The sequence below is a fragment of the Parasteatoda tepidariorum genome, chromosome 11 (assembly GCF_982258835.1).
Source record: "Parasteatoda tepidariorum strain Cologne lab strain chromosome 11, Ptep-v5.0, whole genome shotgun sequence".
NCBI classification, from domain to species: Eukaryota; Metazoa; Arthropoda; class Arachnida; order Araneae; family Theridiidae; genus Parasteatoda; species Parasteatoda tepidariorum.
The window spans coordinates 9,671,194-9,694,088 of NC_141765.1; the positions used below are offsets into that span (position 1 = coordinate 9,671,194).

At 30.6% G+C, this 22,895-nt stretch overlaps 2 protein-coding genes across 3 annotated transcripts in view; both read left to right on the forward strand.

Moving 5' to 3' along the window:
- The window catches only part of Cont (Contactin), a 73,333-nt gene extending 68,523 nt beyond the window's left edge, over positions 1–4,810 (forward strand). For both annotated transcript variants that reach the window (XM_016056955.4, XM_016056956.5), the window contains exons 22-24: positions 98–284; positions 1,865–1,975; positions 2,054–4,810. In XM_016056955.4, coding sequence (XP_015912441.2) covers positions 98–284; positions 1,865–1,975; positions 2,054–2,067 — 312 coding nt within the window. In that variant the 3' untranslated portion in view covers positions 2,068–4,810. The remainder of the gene's footprint in view (positions 1–97; positions 285–1,864; positions 1,976–2,053) is intronic.
- Positions 4,811–7,740: 2,930 nt separating this feature from the next.
- Positions 7,741–22,895, forward strand: part of LOC147801236 (zinc finger MYM-type protein 1-like) — a 90,068-nt gene continuing 74,913 nt past the window's right edge. The window contains exons 1-2 of the mRNA XM_087154447.1: positions 7,741–8,098; positions 8,204–9,157. Of these exons, the coding sequence (XP_087010573.1) occupies positions 7,741–8,098; positions 8,204–9,157 (1,312 nt within the window). The remainder of the gene's footprint in view (positions 8,099–8,203; positions 9,158–22,895) is intronic.

Genomic DNA, 22,895 nt, shown 5'->3' on the forward strand with positions numbered 1-22,895 from the left:
ATAATTTTCATTTCATTTTTTTTTATTGTTTTCAAATTAAAGTAGCAATGTAATGACCAGAAACTTACAAGTATGAAACTCATTATTTTGAATTCAGGTTCGCTATTGGGAATCTGACCAAGATATGACAAGTGCAAAAGAAGTTTACAGATATTTGGATGGAAATGACTTGGAAGTTGTAGTATCTGGCCTTACTATGGGCAAAGTTTACAAGCTTAGGGTTCTAGCTTTCAGTAATGGAGGTGATGGCAAAATGTCATCTCCTGTTCGGGAATTTAAAATTGGTTTGTATAATTTTCTTGTAGTATTTTAAAATTATGTTAAATTAAATCAAAAGTGGTATTTTTTGACGATTGTTTTTTAATATTTATAAATTAAAAAAACTAAAGTTGCATTGTAAAACCAACAAAGTAGCATTTATAATAAACTTTTACTCTTTTTATTGTTGATAGTTGAATTTTTGCCTGTTTAAAATAAGAATATTTTCTATCATGTACTTTTTAAAGTGATTGAAAACTCATAAAATGAGACTTTTAAAGATATTGATTAAAGAAAATTGATAGTAGTAATTTAAGTTTTTTCAAACATTCACTAATTCATTTTTATAAAGTTATAAGAAATTAAACTGCAAAAATGCCAGTTAAATTGCCAGTTTTAGCAATTTATTTGGCCTTTTTTCTTTCTTTTTTTGCAGTTTTATTTAATTTTTCTAAATTACTGATTTCACTTTTATGAATATTGAGCATATTTGATCAAACCTTTCTATTTTGTTTTATCCCTACTGCTCAGAAGTCAATTTTCAAACGGTTTTTTTTTTGTGCCTAGATATAGACTGATAAATAAGCTGTAATTAGTTGTCCTTGTATTTAAATTTATCCCTGAACTGGAATTTTATTTCCTTTTTATGTATGAATCTTGTTGTTTTTTCATAATACTGTAATTTCTTATTTGTTGCACGTTTTCTCTTGCCATCTCATGTTAAATGGAAAATTAATGATCATCATTAAAAAGTTAATAAATTAGCAATAGATTTATTGTAACTCATTTAAGCACCTCCAAATGATGAGGAAGGATTTATCTATCAAAGATTCTCATGACCCATAAAATTTGTGTTTACAAGTCTTTATTTGTTGATTAGCTTCCTTTGAAGAGGATTTTGTTTGAAAACTTAAAAATATGCAATAAAATGAAATTCATATTATTTAAATGATTAAGAAAATAAATACCCTTAAATAATTTCTTTTACTTATATGTTCATTTATTAGAGGATAATATAAAATAAATATCTTCATTAGTTAAATAAAATAATAATAGAAGGAATTTCATATATTTTAATCCTATGCTTTATAACAAGTAATGTATGCAAATGTGATTAAACATTTATTAAAAGACTTATACTAGTTTAATTAATCTGCACTTTTACCTCTTTAATGTAATGTTACACTTATATAATATTACACTTTAATAAAATATTATATAAGTATCAAAATGATATGAATTTATCGAATATTGATAATTTAGATTCATTTTGATATTTGAGTACAGTACTAACTATTTATGTAATTTTACTCTCAGGGAGAAGAAAAGCCAATATAAAGCAATATAATATTAAATTTTATTATTAAAATATCACATGACTTGGATGAAAGTATTTATAGATTATGAATGAAAGTTTTTGCATTTTCAAATTTACTTCTTAGAAAATTTAATAAGACCTTGCTTTAGACTATATTTCTATTTTAATTCGTTCTTGTAAATATTTTGCTGATTTCTTGTCAATTCTAAAAATGTGTATCAATAGTGCAATAAATTTAATTTGTTTTATTAAAAGTTAGTAGATTTTAATTTATTTAAATTTCTGTAGGTGAGGCTTCAGCATCATATCGAAAAAGTGTTGCATCTCTCATTAATTATGAATCTGGAATTTGTATATCAATTACATTTTTCCTTATATTTAAGCATCATTTTGTATTTGGTATGTGGTTTTTATTTTCTCTTAATATATATTGATTATGTCAATTTCTTAGTGACTTAAATTTTTTTTTCCTTATAGGTCTGGAAGGTTAACTTTAAACAAAAAACTGTGATTTTTATACAAGTGCCTTTGCAGTGTGTTCTAATTTTTCATTGTTTTTTCTTTTGTATTATGTCTGTGTTTTAAAACATCAGTCATCTATTTTTCACAAAAATTCATAAGTTTTTTTCTAAGCATATTCATTTTGAAACAATTGGGAAATCTCATGGATATAGTTATTGTTGGTAATGGAACTAGTGATAAATTTTGTACATTTTTCTTTATAACCGAGTGATTTTTATGACAATGAAATATTTTGATTTTTGATATTCATATTTTGGAGTTTTTTTTATTATCTGTTTTATATGTCAGTGCTATTATTTTGCATCTGGTTTGGAAATTTACATATTTCGAAATTCCTTTTTAGATGTTTCAGTTTCCCAATATAATAATGAGTTAATAAATATCTTTATTTTGCTGAAAGATGGCATGACATTTTTTAATTAGTTTTAGTATTTGATTTAATGAGAATTCACATTTATTCAATTAGTTTTTTATTTACTTTTCTGTTGAAACTCTATATTTAATTTCAAGTTACATAAATTTTTATAGATTTCATAACTTAGAGTAATTTATGAATTTTAATCATAATAGAATTCAAATCATAATTTACATAAAATTTTTATATTCTTTTATTGTAAAGTGAACAGTAAACGGCATTAATTCATTTGTCAAGTATGATAGAAAAATATATGGGACTACAATACTTTTTGCTTTAAGCTATCAAAAATTTGTTTAGATAGACTTTTTCACTTCATATAAATAAATATAAGTATAAATAAGATATACTATATATTTTGAAATTTACTGCAATTTTTACTTGTAATATTATTTAATAATATTTTAAGTGTATAGATATTCTTGAAATCATTATTATCTTCGCTAATTTGTTATTTTTTTTAGTCTTCATGATTAATCATATTACTTAAATTAATAAAATGATATTGAGATTTTAATTTTTTAAGGAATTTATTTTGAGGTGAGCTGTATGGCGAATATAATAAGAAAATGTACCTATTTTGCAATGATTATAGGGACCATATATGTCAAATTTAAGCTGTGTATGCATATAGTTATTTGTATATGTGCAGATACAAAATATTCAAGTTATATTTCTCCCACAGCTAGTCACTATGCAATAGTTTTATACTAAGCCAGCCTTTTGATAAACAGAATATCTTTGCATGTATATTGTTATATTGTGTGTATTATAATTTTACAATTTTAAAAATTATACATCTAAGCACACATACACTTATATATAATCATCAAAACATCTTTAATATACATAGAAGTATACAAATGTTTGCTTTAATGTTAATAATAAATTTTCTTATTTTTATTATATGTAAATAGCATTTCGAAAGCTATGTGGCATTACTATTTGGTAAATTATAAAACAAATATTTAATTTTCAGAGAGCTTAAAAATAAGTATGCTTTTTTTAGATCTTAGTGTCAAATGTAATAAATATAGCAGTTTTATCTACTTTTTATTCTATGGTTGAAACATTATTTTATGAACATTCTAAATAAATAACTTTTTTATGTACCTCCTTTTATGACTTATCATATAGTGTATCACAGTCATACATACTTTTTTGTAAGGAGTGCTTCAGTGCGTTCATATCCGTCCACTTTGTGCATTGTTGTATTCCATTTTTTGTACAGTTTTCTGTTAATGATGAAGTACCTTTTTGATATTTTCTTTTCTTTAAAATCCGTCCATTTGAAAGAGTTTTACTATTTCATATTAACCTAGAAATCTCTTTTTTTCCTATATTTTCCCAAAATGTATGTATTTTTAAAATTTATTTTATTTATTGTTGATTTTGTTCAGTAGATCTGATTTTATTTATTACAGATCAAAAACTTTATTTTTTTTTTAAATTAATTTTTTTGTTTGTCTGAATAATTTGATTAAGAGCTTTATTATGCAATTTACTGCTTATACTTTTTTCGTTTTTGTTTTGTGGTCAAACTGAAATATTCTAAAATTTGCTTTTTTTATGATTTGTATTTTATTTTAAACATTCCCATGAGTTACTGTATCTTACATTCGTATTATATTTTTATTTTACGAAGTCAAGTATTATTGAACAATTTATTTTCATGATAACATTATTTGAATGACAATAATGCATAGATTAAAATTTTATGGTTGAAATAAAAATCCCATTTATTTACTAATAAAAGATTTTTCTATATATAACATTAGGAAAATAATTTATATACATTATACAATTACTTGTATTCCGACTACCCTGGCTATAAACTGTAATTTTCATTCCACCGCATTCTCAGGGAGAGATATAAACCAAATATAACCGTTTAGTCAAATTATAATTAAAGAAGTTAAGAACTCCCTTTCATATTTATAAGCGTTATTATGTTATAATTAGATTTTATAATTTCATTAAAATTTTGAAATGCTGCAGATGGCAGTACAAAAAATTAAATTGCTCAAACAAAAAGAAATATGTCACTATTATTGTCTATGTTTTAAACAATTCAATGACTGAACATATTAAAAATACTCTGTGGAATTAAACTTATTATATTTTATATTGACAGATTTTAATGTTTATAATTTCAATGAATGAATTTTTTTTGAAATTTAAAATGTTTAAGTTATTTAATTAGAATAATTGTTTAATTAAAAATTAAATACTCTCTTAACTTTTCCTTATTGTTATTGATTTACCATTTTACCTGAATAAAATGTATTTGAATAAAACTGTCTTGTTTTATTAGTTAATTTATGAACTTTATTAACAACAGAAATGTATTGAATCACTATAGCTTTTCAATAATTCTGTTTGCTGAACAGAGGTAAATTTTTAAAAAGTAATTCTGTGAGATATTGCTATTAAATTTTATGCTTAGAAATTAAATTTAGAAATTTGAAAAAAAATCATGTTTATAATAAATTTATGAATAAAAATTCATCATTAATAAATAAATAAATACAAAAAAATACTCTGATTTATCAAATTGAACAGTTTACAAGTTGTCCTGACCTGTGTTGGTTAATAGTTGATAAAAAGCATGAGCATGTGCAATTTTCTCTGAAAAATCAGCATCTATTCCAAATGAACACTTATGTTTAGTTAAAGATTGTTGATGAAAAATGAGGTTAGTATAAGTCTGAAACTAAACTACTAAGTTCTGGGTAGTAAGAGAAGAAACTTCACAAAAAAGTGAACAATGGCATTCACTTTTGAGGGCATAAGGGTTGGGCATACTTGCAACATTTTTTTATTGACAAGGAAAATAACATCTCTTTTGAAGAAAAGAGAAATAAAAAAAAGAAAAAAGAATGAATTAAAAATTTGGATATCGCAGGAAAAACATCCAAAATCCTCAGGAATTTTTTCTTCTCTTTCTTGTATGCTTGCTGCTCAAAAATGACAAATTTCTCAAACAATAGAGGGCACATCATGTGTTTTTGGTTGGTCTTTTTATGACCATTATGGAAGCAGATATTTGATTGTCTCAGAAGGCATTATGTTGAATAACCCCTTCTCTTTGTCCCTTTGCTGGATAACCGCTCCCCAAAGACCCTCCATGTTTTTGAAAGAGGTCACGTTGTTAGTTTTAGTATTGAGATGTGATCTTGGGGCTTTGTGTTGCTTTTTAGGAATTTATTTGGTTTTGTTTTCATTTTAATGACAGCAGCGTGCAGCCACATGGACCTCATCAAGCTGAGGATTTCCTAGAATGTATTTATTGGAGAGACGAGCCATCCAAATATTCTGATCTGAACTCAACATAGTATGTTTTCAATTATCTTAACAGACAAGTTGCTGCTTTGAATCTGTGGAGTCAGTGGCGTAGCTACCTAGGGGCTAGGCGGGGCAGTGCCCCGGGGCCCTCAAGCTCAGGGGGCCCTCGAATCCTTACCAGAAATCTCGATCGAACTGAACTTTTGGAAATTTCTCCCATTTTCAAAATAAATATGACAAGTTGCAATCCCACTTTAATCATGACAACTCAGTTGAGAGAAATTCAAAAGTTATGCCTAGGGAATTCCCCTAAATTCTTTCTGTAGGTTGGCAGTGTTGTCAATTTGACTGATAGTGATATGTGCGCTTTATTATTCATCGATGTGCGTTTTATTGTGAATTTGAGTTAAGATTTTTTTTCCAGAACGGTTAAAAATTAATGCTGTATCAGGTGTAAGTAAGCTAATGTCAATAAACTTTTTTGTACTGGTCAATATAGTGGTTCAATTTTATTTGATTTTACCACTCATATTGATGTCCGTTAAGTCAATAAATCGTGTCAAATCTATAGATTTCGGCTACAGCTCATTGTATAACTCGAAATATCGTGAAAAATGCAAGTCACATGCAGTAGGTACATTAATTCAGGTCCGCGGGCAGGAGATCGCTCATGGTCTCTGTAATGCCTTTCCATTCCAATAAATAAGCAGGCCAGATTTTTAAAACAATAAAACTTTATTTAAAAACAAAAGAAATAGGCATCGTTTTCCAGTAAGAGCTTCCAGCTCTTAGAATACCAAGGGAGACCCTCTCCCGATTATTATTTTTTTTTTCCAATGGCAGGCACTGAATTTTGAATCTTTGCCTATACTATGCCAGAATTGTTGCTCATTTCGCGTTACCCAGTGGGCACCTTGCCCACGCCACACTGCCACAAACCCGTTTATAGGGTGGGCCACATTCACACATCATACACACAACAGAGGATAGCACAAAGAGAGAGAGAAGCATCCATGCCCAGAGCGGGATTCGAACCCGCAGCCTATGGCTTCGCAGTCAGGCACGCTAACCGCTCGGCCACCTGGCCGGCCCTCTCCCGATTATATCAAACATACATCTACCTTTCTCTCTCTCGCATCCCTCCGACGGGATGACAAAATGCGCCAAGTGCACCTTGAAAGGTCGCCAAACAGTTGCCAACCATTACAGTCTCCACCGTTAAATGTGGTAACACTAACGGTGATAATTTTTTTTCTTCCGGGGATTCCCCGACGACACTTGTAGCGTATCATTGTGTTTCTCTTTCCTTTTATTTTACTTTTAACGTCGTCAGTGAACAGTGAGTACCTACCTACTCGAGCACAATCCAATATTGTATTGTTTAAATAAATTAGAAAACTAAAATAATGGATAAGAAGAAACCCAGTGGTGCATTTAAACGCAAACAACGCCAAGAAAGAGAAGATAGTAAATAAAAATTGCCCAAAATTGACAAGTTTTTTAGTCAGCCTTCTGCAAGTGCATCTGGCCAAAATATTTCTATTGATAGTGACTCAAATAATGTGGTAACTGCAGTGTTGGTTGAGAAGCCTACTGAAGAAGATTCGACAATTATTGCAGTTGGAGATACCTCCGCCGCCGATCATGTGAACGTGGATGATGTTTGCATGACACACATAAGAGCGGGGGGTTCTCTACATTTTTCGAAAATGTGTACGACAAATCTTCTTATGACTTGGGAAATGACTTTATGATGGTTAATGGTTACAGCCTTCTGGACCTTTTCCAACAGACATCAACCAGAACAATAGGTGTTTTTCAAAATCGTACTACGTTTCGTGTTCTAAATATGGGCCAGTTAATCGTTTTTGGTTGTGTTATTCCCAAATACTAGACGCTGCCTATTGTCAACCCTGCTGGTTATTTGCTTCACAAAAGAATAATGTTTGGTGTATGGGAATTTGAGATTGGAAGCATTTATCAGAAAGAATTAAACAACACAGTTGTTCGAGTGGCCATTCGGAAGCATGTGCTGTGTATGAATTTTGGAGAAAAAAAAAACGATACTAATACTATCGATAAGGAACTTGAAAATGAAATTCGCAAAGAAGCATCATTTTGGAAAATGGTTCTTCAAAGGTTATTCGATATCATACTTACCCTAGCAAAGAGTTCTTTGGCTTTGAGAGGACATCAAGAAGACTTAAGTCAGAAAGGATACCACGGAAATTTTCTGTCCTTTGTAGAGCTTGTCACCCGATATGATCACATTTTGCGGCAAGTTTTGGATATGCCCAAAGGTAATAATAATTATTTCTAAGTTTTTTTATCGTTTTATTTTGTTTATAATTATTAACTGTTTAATATCAGGACTTTTTTGAAATTGTGTTTTTTTATGTTTTTAGGATCTACAAGATATCTGAGTGCAACAATTCAAAATGAAATGATTGAGAGCTTGGGGACCAAACTCGAAACCCATCTACTAGAACAAATTAGAGGGTTACCGTTTTTTGCCATCATAATGGATACGACACAGGACATATCGAAAGTAGATCAGCTAAGCATTGTTGTGAGGTATGCAGTAATAACCAGATCGGAAAATGGACAGCCAATTGATATAGAAGTAAAAGAAGTGTTTCTAGGCTTTTATGCAGCCATCAAACATGGCGCAGTAGCTTTAGTCAACCAAGTGACAACATTATTTATCGACAAAAATATTGATTTAAAAAAATGTATGGGGCAAGGCTATGATGGAGCCAGTGTAATGAGTGGTGTGTATAATTGTTTACAAAAACATATTAAGGATATCCAGCCTAACGCAGAGGACGTACATTGTGCCACTCATAATTTAAATTTGGTGATAAATGATGCCGTTAGCAGTTGTGTGGAAATACAGATTTTTTTCGCAACATTGCAAGATTTGTATAACTTTTTCGGAAACAGCATCAAACGTTGGGATCTACAGTCAAAATTCACTGGCGAATCGGACACCATTTTAAAAAAACTAAATCCGACTAGATGGTCCAGCAGGGTCAATACGATATCTGCAATAAAACTTCGTTATTTTGATATTATCAAAGCATTATCAGAAATAGTTCTAAAGAGTCCTAATAAAGATGAGCGTAGTGAAGCAGAGAGTATTAAAACAAAAATGCTAAATTTCGAGTTTGTGTTGCTTTGCGAATTCATGCACAGTGTATTGAACAACATCAATTATGCATCCAAAACTTTACAAAAATGCGAAATCAATTTGGGCCAGGCGAGTAAAGTTTTAGCAGAGACCAAAGCAAAGTTGCAAATTTATAGAAATGATTTCGAATTATTCAAGTGCAAAGCCAGTGAAACTGCAAGAAAATATGGTATTGATACCCATTTTCAAGAAAAAAGGTAAAGAAAAGTTAAAAAACATTTTGATGAATTAGCTGCTGATCACCGATTTCCAAACCGAGAAAAAATATTTAAAATTGAGATTTTCAATAATGTACTAGACACAGTAATATCTCAATTAGATACACGTTTTATTGGTATGAGTGCAATCTGTCATATATTCGATTTTCTAGCACCAACATTTTTATTACATGTTGATGAAGCAACTTTATTACAAAAGTGTGACGAATTCCAAGGAAAATATTCAGGTATAATAGGCCCTAGTTTTTCACTTCAATTTATTAATATTTACCACCTAGTTTTACCTCAACTAACTCAAGCATGGACTGTTCACCAATTATGTAAGGAAATAATGAGCAAATATGGAGTGCTAGAATGCGACCTAACGGAAGTATTTACAGCAATGTTATTATTCTTTACAATTCCTGTCACTTCTGCAGCAGCTGAAAGGTCATTTAGCAAATTAAAAATAATAAAAAAATATTTAAGAAATAATATGGGCCAAACTCGACTCCGACATTTATTGCTAATAGCAATTGAAAACAAAACCGCATCAAGCCTGGATTTAAACGAAGTCATTGATACTTCTGCGAAAACTAAAGCTAGGAAAAAATTGTAAATATTATTGTTATTTAGTCAGTTGGTAGGCCCGACCTTTATATAATAAACCCTTGAATCTTCTCTATTTCGTTTAATTAGCCAAACCTACACCAAGTATTAATTGTAATTTATGTTGTTACTGTTTAATATTTTTATTACCTGCCCTGCAGTGCGCAAAAAAGAGCTTAGTAGTCTAAAGTATTTGTATATTTCATATTTTTATTTGATAAAACCTAATCAGTTTACATAGCAGTGGGGCCCCATTTTTTAATTTGCCCCAGGGCCCTTGGTTACCTAGCTACGCCACTAACTACCACTATAAATATTAAAATACCAATTCACTAGTATATTAGACATGTTAACTCAATTCTATTTCGAGGTACCTTTTGATAGAAGATGGTTGACATAGTCGATATTACGTTCCCGATATAGGTGACCCGGACGTGATATGACTTTGTCAACATCAATTGATGGTTCACATTTAATAGTTGATTTGCTTATAAAATAGCTCTAAAAAATCTGGTGAAGTAAATACAATTCTCCCACATATTAAAATAAATAAAGAAAAAAATGAGCGAAAAATAAATAAATAGCATTAATCAATAGTGGAATTCATCGAATTCTATCATAGATAAAATTCTGGAAGGGGAGCAGTGGTGAGTAATGAGTGTACTTCTATAACCATTACATCATGAGCTAGAACAAGGGTTACACCATGTCTGTTCTTCATTTCCTATTTTACTCCCTTCCACAATCTAATTAGATGCATGGAAAGCTAATACCACCAATACATTGCAGTTAGGAGTGGGCAAAATCTTTACTAGAACCAATTTTTGCAATGTTTCCAAGACTAGTTTCCACAAAGAACTGTGATGTACTGTTTAGTTAGAGAAGAGACTTTTCTGCCAAGATAGTGTGTTTTGCTATTAGTAGTGGTTTTGTAAAAAAGTATATGTAAATATTTATTTAGTAATCAAGAAGACCTGTTTAGTGCGCATTTCCACAAAATTTCTTGTTTCTATGTTCATCCTTTTTCAAATTAGACTCAAAAATTAGGTTGTAAGCAACTGATAAGATATAAGAGGTGATAAGATATTAACTTGAATCGTCGTTCCCATGAGAATCTAATTATTGTACATTGACAGTATATATGGACAAAACTATGATAATTTGTCTTGACTGTCCCGTCCTTAACAAAACATTTTTTTTAATGTAGAGGCTTAAAATTGTTAATATCTTCTCAAATCAGAAATTTTGTAAGAACATCTGAGAAATTATGAAAATATTTATATGTTACCGGCAAAGTATGAAATCCGGCATTGTATAGAATGCCTAAAATTAGCCGGCAAAGTACGAAATGATTTATATTTCACACATTGCCTAGGCATTCTATAGAATGCCAAATGAGAAACCGGCGAAGTATAAAATACATCTCCGATTCGTCTAAATGTCATTCAGAAATGACAAATTCAAAACGTCATCCGATTTGATATTAATTTATACGTTGATATAATTAATTTATTCGATATTTTAATACTTACTGACGATAGATTACATTTATTTGATATTTTAATACTTACTGACGATAGATTAGAAAAAACATCAGTGTTTGGAGTATCAGGCAAATATATACCGGGCAATGGCACTTGTCCTTAAAAAATATCAGTGTAGGGTATACCGGGCAGTGGCACTGAACCTTAAAAAAACATCAGTGTAGGATATACCGGGCAATGGACCTAGTATATATTTCGAACATTTACCAAAGGTCTAGTCATACTAGGTCTAGCTAAGTGCCATTGCCCGGTATATCCTACACTGATCTTTTTTTTAAGGTCAAGTGCCATTGCCCGGTATACTCTACACTGATGTTTTTTTAAGGTTCAGTGCCACTACCCGGTATACCCTACACTGATGTTTTTTTTAAGGTCAAGTGCCATTGCCCGGTATACATTTGCCCGATACTCCAAACACTAATGTTACTTTTAATCTATCGTCAGTAAGTATTAAAATATCGAATAAATGTAATTATATCCACGAATAAATTAATATCAAATCGGATGTAATAAATATTTCGCACTGTGATTGTCAACATTCAGCTGTGAAAGTCAACAACCACCGATTTTGGTCATTCACAGTAACAACATGCACATTATTTACATAATAACTTCATCAGGATGTTTGTTTCATACTTTGCCTAAATAGCATTTGGCATTCTATAGAATGCCTAGGCATTTCATACAATGTCTAGGGAAAGTATGTAATACTTCTCACATTTCATACTTTGCCTAAAAACATCCGGCATTCTATACAATGCCAGCATTTCATACTTTGCCGGTAACATATTTATACATCAAAATTGAATCTGGAAAAGAATTAAAAGCATCAAAAAATATATTTTTTTTATCATTGTGGAGAGAGGGGAATGTCAAAACATATTAATTATCTTGGTTTTGCTTTTATATTAATGGTAAAGTGAAATATTTTGATAAAAAGATTGTTATAATTTTTTTTCAAGCCAATTTCAGTTTCGCTATATAAGTCAAAACAGCAAAATTTTTTCCCCCAACACAAGTTAGGTCTTTTCACTAGGAAATGGGCTTCCTTTAAAGTAAGTAAAGGGTGCACGCGCGTGACATTCTTAAATAATCGATAAAAATTTGATTTTAAAAATTCAAAAAGTTTCAAGCAATTCAGGCCTCGTCGTCCATCGAAGAAAAAAAAATCGGGTCATTAATTTTTGAAACAGTATATAAATACTACTTTCAAAAATGGTAAACGTTCAATTATATATATATATATATATATATATATATATATATATATATAAAATGCATAATATTTTTCATTTTAAAACTATTTTATTTAGATCATAAAGTCTTAAAACTTTCTTGCACAATTTAAATAATGGAGCGCTGAACAATTCCTAATAGCTTAATATCTATACAGAAAATTTTACCGTTGCATTAACAGCATAATTTAGTCACTATTTTTTCATAATAGCAATCATATTTGATTGAGATTTTTAATCTAGTAAAGATTTTTAATCTTTAAATAATTTTAAAGTAATTTTTTCAATTATCTTACAGAAAAAAAAAAGAAAACTAATAGTAATTTACTAAATGATTTCCTAATTCGCCATTTAAAAATTCTTTGATAAAATTACTGAGGTGGGTTTGTTGCTGGATTGGTTGAAAATAATAAATAATTGCATGAACTTGAATTCATCATCTTAAAAATTTGAATGTGCAAAATTTTTACTTAAACTATGAAATTTTCATTATTAATTGAAATAAGAAAATGTTGAATTTAAAATCCTTGTTTACTTTGGTAGAATATACTAGTCATCTGAACGTTCGTCTTTTATGTTATTTTTTAAATCGTTTACAAAAAAATATTTTTTTTATCTTTAATGTGTCCGGTGGGTGCATGTGTTAATTAAGAACACTATCATATTGCTCATTTCTGGCATAAAGTCTCGCTCTACACCCTTTTACTTTCCAGATGCAAACCAAGCTGTCTTATTCTTTAGATCTCCATGAAAATAATACAAGTATTTACTTATCGTGTTTCAGGATTTTTTTTCTTCCAAACTTTGAATTGTGAAAAAAATATCTCCATGTTGTATCTCCATTCTCCACTAAATATACTATATTGACAACACGTGGTGGTACAATCTTTAGGGGTTGCTGAAGAGAACTAAAATTTGAAACCTGTTTCATTCGCCAAATGTTTGGCGATGGACATTAGTTAAAATTCAAGAGTCCCCACTTTAAAAATTACATTTTCCCCTTTGACATAGTGCTGGATCATATCTATTGTTATGACCCTCTACCCCACCTTCAGGTTAGAATATCCGAGGCAGGCCCGTAGCCAGGGGGGGGGGGACCGTCGGGACATACCCCCCCCCCGAAATTCTGGGATTCAAACTTTTTAGTCTTTCTTTGAGCCTCTCAGTAAAAAGAAAAACAAAAACTGTCGAATCAAACCTTTTCCCAGTACACCACCTTCGCTAGTGCATCATCATCACTCGACCTTGTGGCTCATCTTTCCTTCGGTTAGACTACTCCCCCGAAGTCAATTGTTTTTCAGCATATTAAATGATGCAATTTCCGAATCTACGCAGATTTCATTGACATAGAAAACCTCATGGGAGAAATGGAAGTATGAGCATCAAAGTGGAACCTGCTTGAACCCCTTAGTAGACCAGATACGGCACTTTCAGCAATGGAAGAATGTGACAGTATCTTTTTCCCAAACATTTATTGCTTGTTATCAATATTGGCTACGTTGCCAATCACAACAGCAACTGCAGAAAGAACCTTTTCTACTCTTAAACGCGTAAAAACAGCAACAAGAAATGTTACTAAAGAAGAAAGGCTGACAGGGCCAACTTTATGCAGCATATTTCGGGATATTCCGGTTTGTCCTAAAAAAGTAATCGAAAAATTTTTTTCAAATCCCCGTCGCATGTCTTTGTAAACTTTGTTTACAAATTGATTATAATTATTATGTAATATTAATTGAAAAATAATTATTATGTAATATTTTTTAATTACTAGTTTAACTTTTGCAAACAGAATAAGCAATATTTGTTACAATGTTTTCCCCCTACTTTGCATGTCTGTAACTGTCCTTGCTTCTTACCATGCATATCCCCCCCCGAAAATATATCCTGGCTACGGCCTTGATCCGAGGGTAAACAGGCCTGTCCCCCCTATTGCTACTAAAAGTAACCTTGATGTTTTTGTTTCATCCCTGATTGAATTGTGACCAATGAAAAAGTTCTCCATGTATGATAAATGAATAATTAAATGACTACGTCAATAGACAGTTAGGCCATATGTGTGAAAAACTAACAAAATAAGCTACTCATGGAAATAAAATACGTTATAAAAATTTTTTTGATTGCAATATTTTGGAAGCTCGTATGTGTACAGTGCCCAAAATGAAAAATGGATTAGTCTAAATAACTTTTGATCTAATGATAGCATCTTCACGTTTTAGACTCAATCTTAAGGCCTGGTTTCTTAGGACCGGACGCCGTCAGCTGGAAATCAGCGCTAACCTCTGATTGGTCCATTTGTGAGTTTGATAGTATACGTCATCGAGTTCAAGATGAGCGTTCGATGACGTACACTATCAAACTCACAAATGGACCAATCAGAGGTTAGTGCTGATTTCCAGCTGACGGCGTCCTGTCCTAAGAAACCAGGCATTTAATGGTTCAAGGATGTGACCTCAAATATTATAGTTAATTAATGGAGGCGATATTTTAAGTTACAAAATCAGACGTAAAAACGTACTTTATCTGAATAAACATACCTTTTTTTCGACGGATTTGGACCCCCACGATATAGCGGGTAGCCATAATCTAGGAAATATGGTCTCAATAGTTTGGCCAGGAGAGCAGTTCAAAGTTAGATCCCCATAATGTTAATTTTAGTTTGTGCGTATTACACTATATCTCGAAAACTTTTCAAACGAATTGAAAAACTATTGCTATAAGCTATTGTTATAAAATTCTATTATTTGTTATAATATTACTATTGTTATAAAATTCGTTTATCCAAAAGACAATTCCATGCCAAAAATAATTTTTAGTAAATATTTATTATTTTTTATTTAATAATGGACCAAAAATGTTTGAGTAGTAAGTTATGAATTTTTTACACCGTTTTAAAGAATGCAGTTTTACGTGGCAAAATTTGTGCAAAATCGGTTGAATAGTTCCTGAGAAATTGCCCATGAAAATAAAAAAGTCGTATTTTTAAAATTAAAAGGGCAGTCAGTTCATTATGAGGCAGCGCCCCTAGTACCGTACGATGACATTTTCGATCATGAGTTGCTATTTTCAATCCTTATGATGAGCCCTACCCCCTCTCCGAGTTTGTACGTAGAGTTCAGAAACTCCCTGTATAGTTTAATTGTTCATTTGCGATTTGGAACTTTTTTAAACACAAGTTATTTTTTTAATAATTTTATATCCATTTGTGTAAGATTGCGATTTCTTGTAGATCGATGTCATATATTTTGAGACAATGCTTTTATTTTATAAGGATAGTTTTTATCGATTATTATATCAATAAATTAATGCCCAATATTATAAACGGAATGTTCACGATGAAATCAAATTTTCTAGGGAAATAATTATCATCGTTGCAGCTGCAAATTTTTTTTTCTCTATTTATTATTAAAGTCTGTATTCATATTTTCTAGACATAAAATAATAGTAATAAAATGAAAATTATTTTTCAAGTTTTGTACAACTTACAAATTATTGTATAATTATTTGAAACCCGTCTTGATATATTTTATTTAATAAAGGAAAGTGCCTTGATATATTTTATTTTATCAAAGAAAAATATTTCGAAGCTTTTTTTGTATTTATTTTCTAAAACAGGTGTATTTTTGGAATCATTTTTTAATTTTTAGTCTTATATAATTGTAAATTGAATCTACACATTAATTAAAAAAAAAATGTAAGTTCATTATTTTAGAGACTGCGGCAATAGCAGGAAAGAGTATAACCGTGAAAGTTGATTTTAATTTTAAAATTAAAACTACAGATTAAAAATAGTTATTTTAGCTGTACTATACTTTAAAAAAATATATTTTAGTATAATAGAATTACTTTAAAGCTAATTAAACAATTTTTTCTCCAACTATATCCAATAATGTATTAAATCTATTGGAATTACTTAAGCTTTGCCTGACAGACTTATTCTGTTTTGAAGGCGTTGTCTTTACCAATCATAAAATTACGCAGTTGTTTGTATAAAATTTGATTAGTGATATTGACTCGAAAATTTCCCTTAGGCGAAATAGATCAATGTCCTAACAATATGAAAGGAGAATATAGCATAGTCGAACTCATTTAAAATTATCCATATTTTCTACGATTAATTTTCAAAATTCATGTAAGAAAAGTATATTTTGTTAGCGAGTTGTTGCATTAAATATTTTTATTTGAAAATAAAGTTTATTGCTCTTTCTTATCCTTTTTAATATTTTTTAAAGGATGGTTCAAAAAATGTAATCTTTCTCATATTTTAAAGTGTTATTATTTAATTATGAAAAATATTGTAAGCCACTAAGAAGTTCCAAAGGCATTATTTAAAGAAGGGACTATTCCCCCTTAGTTTTAGAAATTTGTAAAAAAATGACTCATTTTTTACCCTTTTCAACTAGATTAAAAATGTTTTTAAGGCATTTTGATCTTCTTGTTTACTATTTGGTGAGTCAAAGTGACTTATTTGCCCATTTTTGGAAAAGCATTTGTTAGCTGGCTTATCATACTGTAGTTTTGACTTGCAACCAAAGTTTCGTTTCGGAACTAACCAACGAGTGATAAAAAATTAGTCACCCTTAGAGAAATCATGAAAAAGATCATTTAATACCGTGTAACACCGCCTTTAGATTTGATGACCGCCTGGATTCGGTTAGGAAGTGAGCCCACAAGGTTTTGCAAGTACGTCGAATCAAGTTTAAGCCCCTCGTTGAGGATTTGATCGCGCAAATTCACCAAATTGTGAGAATGCTGATTTTGGCGTTTTACCCGTTGTTCCAACATGTCGCTCAAATTTTCAATGGGGTTCAAATCAGGTGATTTTGCTGGCCAGCCGAGATGTAATTGAGTGTCTGAGTGTTCATAAAACCAGTCCATATACTTCCAGCCCCATGAACTTTGCCGTTGTCATCTTGAAAAATAGGGGTATCGACAACACACTTTGCATGAAGAGGGTGACTGAAAGGCAACTCCTAATTGTCCAGAACTTTCAAATAAACATGTTGGATCTTATTAGTGGCCCTCTCAGTTAGGAGCCCAATCCATAATAAGAAAAACACCCCCCCCCCCAAGTCATGACAGACCCACATCCGGCTTGAACCTATGCTTGCACACAGTCAGGATGAAATGCTTCATCTGGTCTGCGTTGCACTTGCAGACGTGCGTCTTTTGAATAAATGCAAAAACGTGATTCGTCAGACCATATTACATTTCGCCAGTCAGCAACTGCCCGTGTTCGGTGACTTCTAGGCCACTGAAGTCGCGCAGCTTTATGTGCAAGTGCGAGCAATGACCTCTTACGAGATGTTCGACTCCATATGTTCATTGCATGCAGCTCCATTCGCAATTTTTTCTCACTATAAGACTGGGATGGATCTTCATTTAGTAACTGAAGTAATTCCTGTCCAGTTTGGAAGCGATTTTGATTGAAAAGTCGTGAAACGCGTCTCCGGTCACTTTCATGCAGGATCTTTTTCCGACCACAATTCTGACGGCGTCTTTCGTGACCACGTATATTACACTACTGCTTGTAGACACGTTGAACAGTCAGCTTTGAAGCGCCAAGAAATCCAGCAACTTTATTCACCATATGACCATTGGCACGGCTAAACACAATTGCCCCCCTTTTACCACTCTATCACATCTTTGCTCTTATCCATATTTACACACAGTTTCCGCTTCAAACAAAAATATCTCACTGATAGCTACTTGTCTTTGATCAGGTTGAAGCAGTGTGCATGCAGTTGAGCACGTCACTTGACCACTGCGCCATCTAAAGAAGCCTAAGGATTCATCGGTGTTTGCGCACTAGGGTGACTAATTTTTTTGTCCGGTGAGCTTATATATCGTATCGTATATCTTACGTCCCAATTACAACGGTCAATTTTATTTCGTATATCAGTTATTGCATACCTGCAAACATTGGAGAAATAAAATGACGGGGATTTTACTAGCGACATTCTTTAGGCTACGAGTAAAGTTTTGATACATCATGCATAATCATGGAAGTCAAAAAGAGAAATTGGAAATAATATAAGCACTTACATTTAGTGAAGTAAAAGATATCTATATAAATCTTAATCTAAAGAAGATTTTTTAAACCATTATTTATAATTACTTAAACTATTTTATTTTATAACTGTCGTTGAACAGCCGACTCAATTTTGGGTTTACGACTACTAACATTCAACTCCGTAGCCTTGTAATTTTGAACCCGATCCAGAAGACAAGGAAAATTCTGGTACAAGTATTGGAAGAAATTTACCTTCGTGGAGGACTTTTTGATAGAACTTATTCACATTTGAGTTACATGGAGAGGAAAATCACGAAAACCTCCCACGGTAAGTCTGACGGCAAGGGGACTCTAACTCAAGATCTGTCTACCACTGAGGATGTTTAATGTCAGCACAGTGCAAGTTGGATTTGAAATTCATATCGACCATTCATCTCTGGAATTCAAACCCGGTTCACTTCATTGGAAGGCGAACGCTCTATCCCTTGAGAGCCATCTCGGCTAGACTTAAACACTCAACATATTACAATACTGCACCATTTATTGAGGAATAAGAGAAGTATTTTTGCCATCAGTGGATATACTATCAACAAAAAAAAATGTTTTTTTTCAAATTTCTTCAACAAATACGAAGAAATTTGAAAATATACAGGTAAACAGGAGATAATCGTAAAATACAGGAGTCTTCGTTAAAAAACAGGAAACTTGGCAGGTACGTTATTGTCTTATTTCGCATTATTATTTTACAAAATTTATTCGCGTTGCAAGCTTTAAAAATATTCATAATAAACTAATCCAGTGCAAGTATATTGTTATTTTAATTTGATAAAAATGAAAAATAAATAGACAATTATTCGTCTTTCAAAACAACTTTAAAACACGTAACAGTTTTTATTTGCATCTTTAAACAGAATTTTATTTGCATCTTTGAACAGATTATAAAAAAAATTCACTATCACAACGCTCGAATACACTATCTGGGGCGAAGACGGGTTCTAAGGGCTTGATTGACCTCCTCTTCTCCTTAGTTTTGTATGAATGTACTACGATATTTTCCGTTTCTTTATATTATTCGTATTTAATTGTCACCAATATTTTCTGAAATTTCCTCGACGCTTTCTTTTGGAACTATGTTCAATGTAGTTTTCAGTTCCATATAGTTTCTTAACTTAAAAGTTTTCAATCTGTTTGAAAATTAAGACCGAAACTTTGAAAATTAAGATTTCTATGATTCCACCAGCTAATGGTGAAAGCATGCGAAATGTTGCCATAGGTAGAAAGTTCTGCTCTACGCCACCTGTAGCCCATTTCGATTGCGAATATTGGCCTGGGACCAGGGCCGGATTAAGCTATAGGCACACTAGGCACGTGCCTACGGCCTACGAAATTCAGGGGCCTACGAAAAACTTGGGAGATAAACATTTGTTGACAAAAATAATTTAGCTTTGAAAACAACAAGTGTGTTTTTGCACAAAATTATGAAGATACAAATAAAAAAATAATATTTTTTGGTAGTTAATTATTTTGCAGAATCTTATGATCTAATATATTACTTTTTTTTGCGATTTTTGGATTCAACGAAATCTTGTATTATGCTGTCGAATTCCAAACTACGCAAAATGTCGTATTCAATAGACATAAGTGCGAGTGATGCCAAACGATCTTGATTCATTGTTGAACGCAAATAATTTTTTATCAATTTTAATCTGGAGAAAGATCTTTCTCCTTCTGCATTTGATCCAAGAATCGACAAATATATTCTTAATGCAATGTGAACGTTAGGAAAAGTATTCACAAGTTTATTTTTAATTTGAGCCTTCAACATTTCTTGTGCAGATTTATGTTCATATAAATTTGAAAATAGTAACAACTCATCTACAAAGTTTTTCTCTAAATCGGATGAGTAAATGTTCACCAAATTTTGCGCTTTTAGTTTAATCTCAGATTCTGACAAATTTTTGTGTAATTTCCTTGTAATTCGGGTTCGATAAAACATCGATTAATGACACTTTTTGGTCGATCCAGAAAACTGGGAAATTCAGACATCCGGGATAGCGATGGTCCCGAGCATCCCAGATAATTGGTTCTCTACTGTATAAATATTTCTCGTAATTAATCTCACTATCAATTTCACTGTTTTCTTTGCTGGTTTGTTGTTGTATTGTTGACGTGAAGTGTTTACATAGTTATCGATCGAACTAATCATAATGGTATTATCGATATCAACTGCAATATCGGCAGTATGTCGGTATTGCAGATAAAGTTCAATAAACAAATTCGTAAATTAAAATCCATATTAATAAAAATGTTAAAAAAAAATATGCAAGAAAATTTTAGCATATATTTTGAAAAGAGGGGAGGAGTGGGGGAAGGAGGGGAGGGCCCAAAAACGGCTATGCCTAGGGCCTACGAAAGGTATAATCCGGCTCTGCCTGGGACTTAAGCCATAGCCACGGAGAGTCAAGGCCTCTCAGTAGATTTGTGACGTCATCCTCTGAAGTGTTAGCGAAGCATAAGATAAAGCAGTATTTAGATTTGTATTAAGAGAAAACTATAATAAATAGTTCAAACTTTTGAGTGACGTAATATATTTTTGCTTTGGCTAATTTAATAGCACTTAAATGCTTTTTAAGTGGTGAATTTTTAACTTTTTAAGTTACTTATAAAGTTATAACTCAATAAAATGAACATGTAGGACTGCTTGATGCTTTTCAATAAATGAATAGAAATGAAGAAATAGAATTGGAAAAGAAATAAAGAAATAAAATTCTATTCATTCAAATGAATGAATAGAAATGAAAGAAATAAAATTTAATAAGAAATTTTTTACTTTTAATTTTTAAATCTTGATTCAACATAACTATTTTTAATAACAAAAGAATAAACTTTATTTATGTGTATAATTTATTATTTTCTAATATGTAATTAAATATTAGATTTAATCATATGAAAATAAGAAATGATACATAAGGAAATGGATACGAGACAAATAAAAATATGTTATATCATGACAGAAACGAGACAAATAAAGAAATAATAGTTTTTTTGGCACATTCATAAGATTTTCATTTTAAAATAAGTTCTAAAGAATTCTTTCAGAATCTTATGATATACATTCAAATTCTAAGTGGAAATGATATAAACATAAATACTGCAATTATTTACATGTAAATGACGCGTATAATATTCAAATAGTACAAAATAATTTTGTTAAGTAATAATTACATAGTAATGATTATAAAGTAATAATAATAAAAATATTATAAGTAATTTAGCAAAGTATTTCGATCATTAAGATTGTAAAACTTTAAAATAGTATTTATTATTTTCAAAAATAAATATATCTTTATTTACGATAAAAAAGTAAACTATTTTCAAATATTAAGTTTTTCTAACATATAATAAATTCATTGATGACAATCTTTCTCATGAGATTTGTTAAAAAAATATCCAAAAATAGAGATTCCTCTGGAAAATTATTAGTATAATGTAGTATTATTAGTATAATATTCTGAGCAGAAATTGTTCAATAATTAAAAAAATTTATTCACTGAAAAAGGCAAGAAAATATCGAATATTATTTATGTACTGCATTTGAAATTGTCTACAAGTTTTTGTTAAATCGTAATTTTTAAAAAAAAATCAGGATAAAACAAAAAATAAAAGCATTTATTAAAATTATTTTTCCTGTCACTCAATGAGATACATCTCATTAATATATTTTATATAAGATACATTTCAATGAATATTCTTATGAATATGCAATGCTTATTTATCTATTAGAACAATTTCTACAGTTTTGTGCAAAACCGAAAAAAAATATACATAATTATATGTACATCGAATGCACGCATGTAACATGCTTTAAAAAGTTTAATAATTTTTAAAAAGCTTATAAAACGCACTATTTTACGAAGTAGATTAGGCTGATTCTAAAAAAAATTATTACTTTAACAGAATTCGCATTCAAATAACATGCAAACACCAAAAAAAAACGATGCACGTGAAAAAATGTTCGTCTTTGCTTTAAAAATAACTGCCTTTTTGTCAAAAAATGCACATCGATTTATAAAAAACGTAGACAGAAAGATAAATTATTTTTTTAAAGTGTTATTTGAAAATTTTATTCAAGTAATAAATTATTTTTCAACACTTTTAACAATGTTTAGTTAATGTGACGCATTAAAATTAAATTATAATTTTTAATAACAAATTATAAAAGAGCAAAATTTTTTTTTTTTTAAGGTATCAGCATAAGATATCACAAAAACAATTAATCTGTATTCGAAAGATTCATACCATATGAAGCATG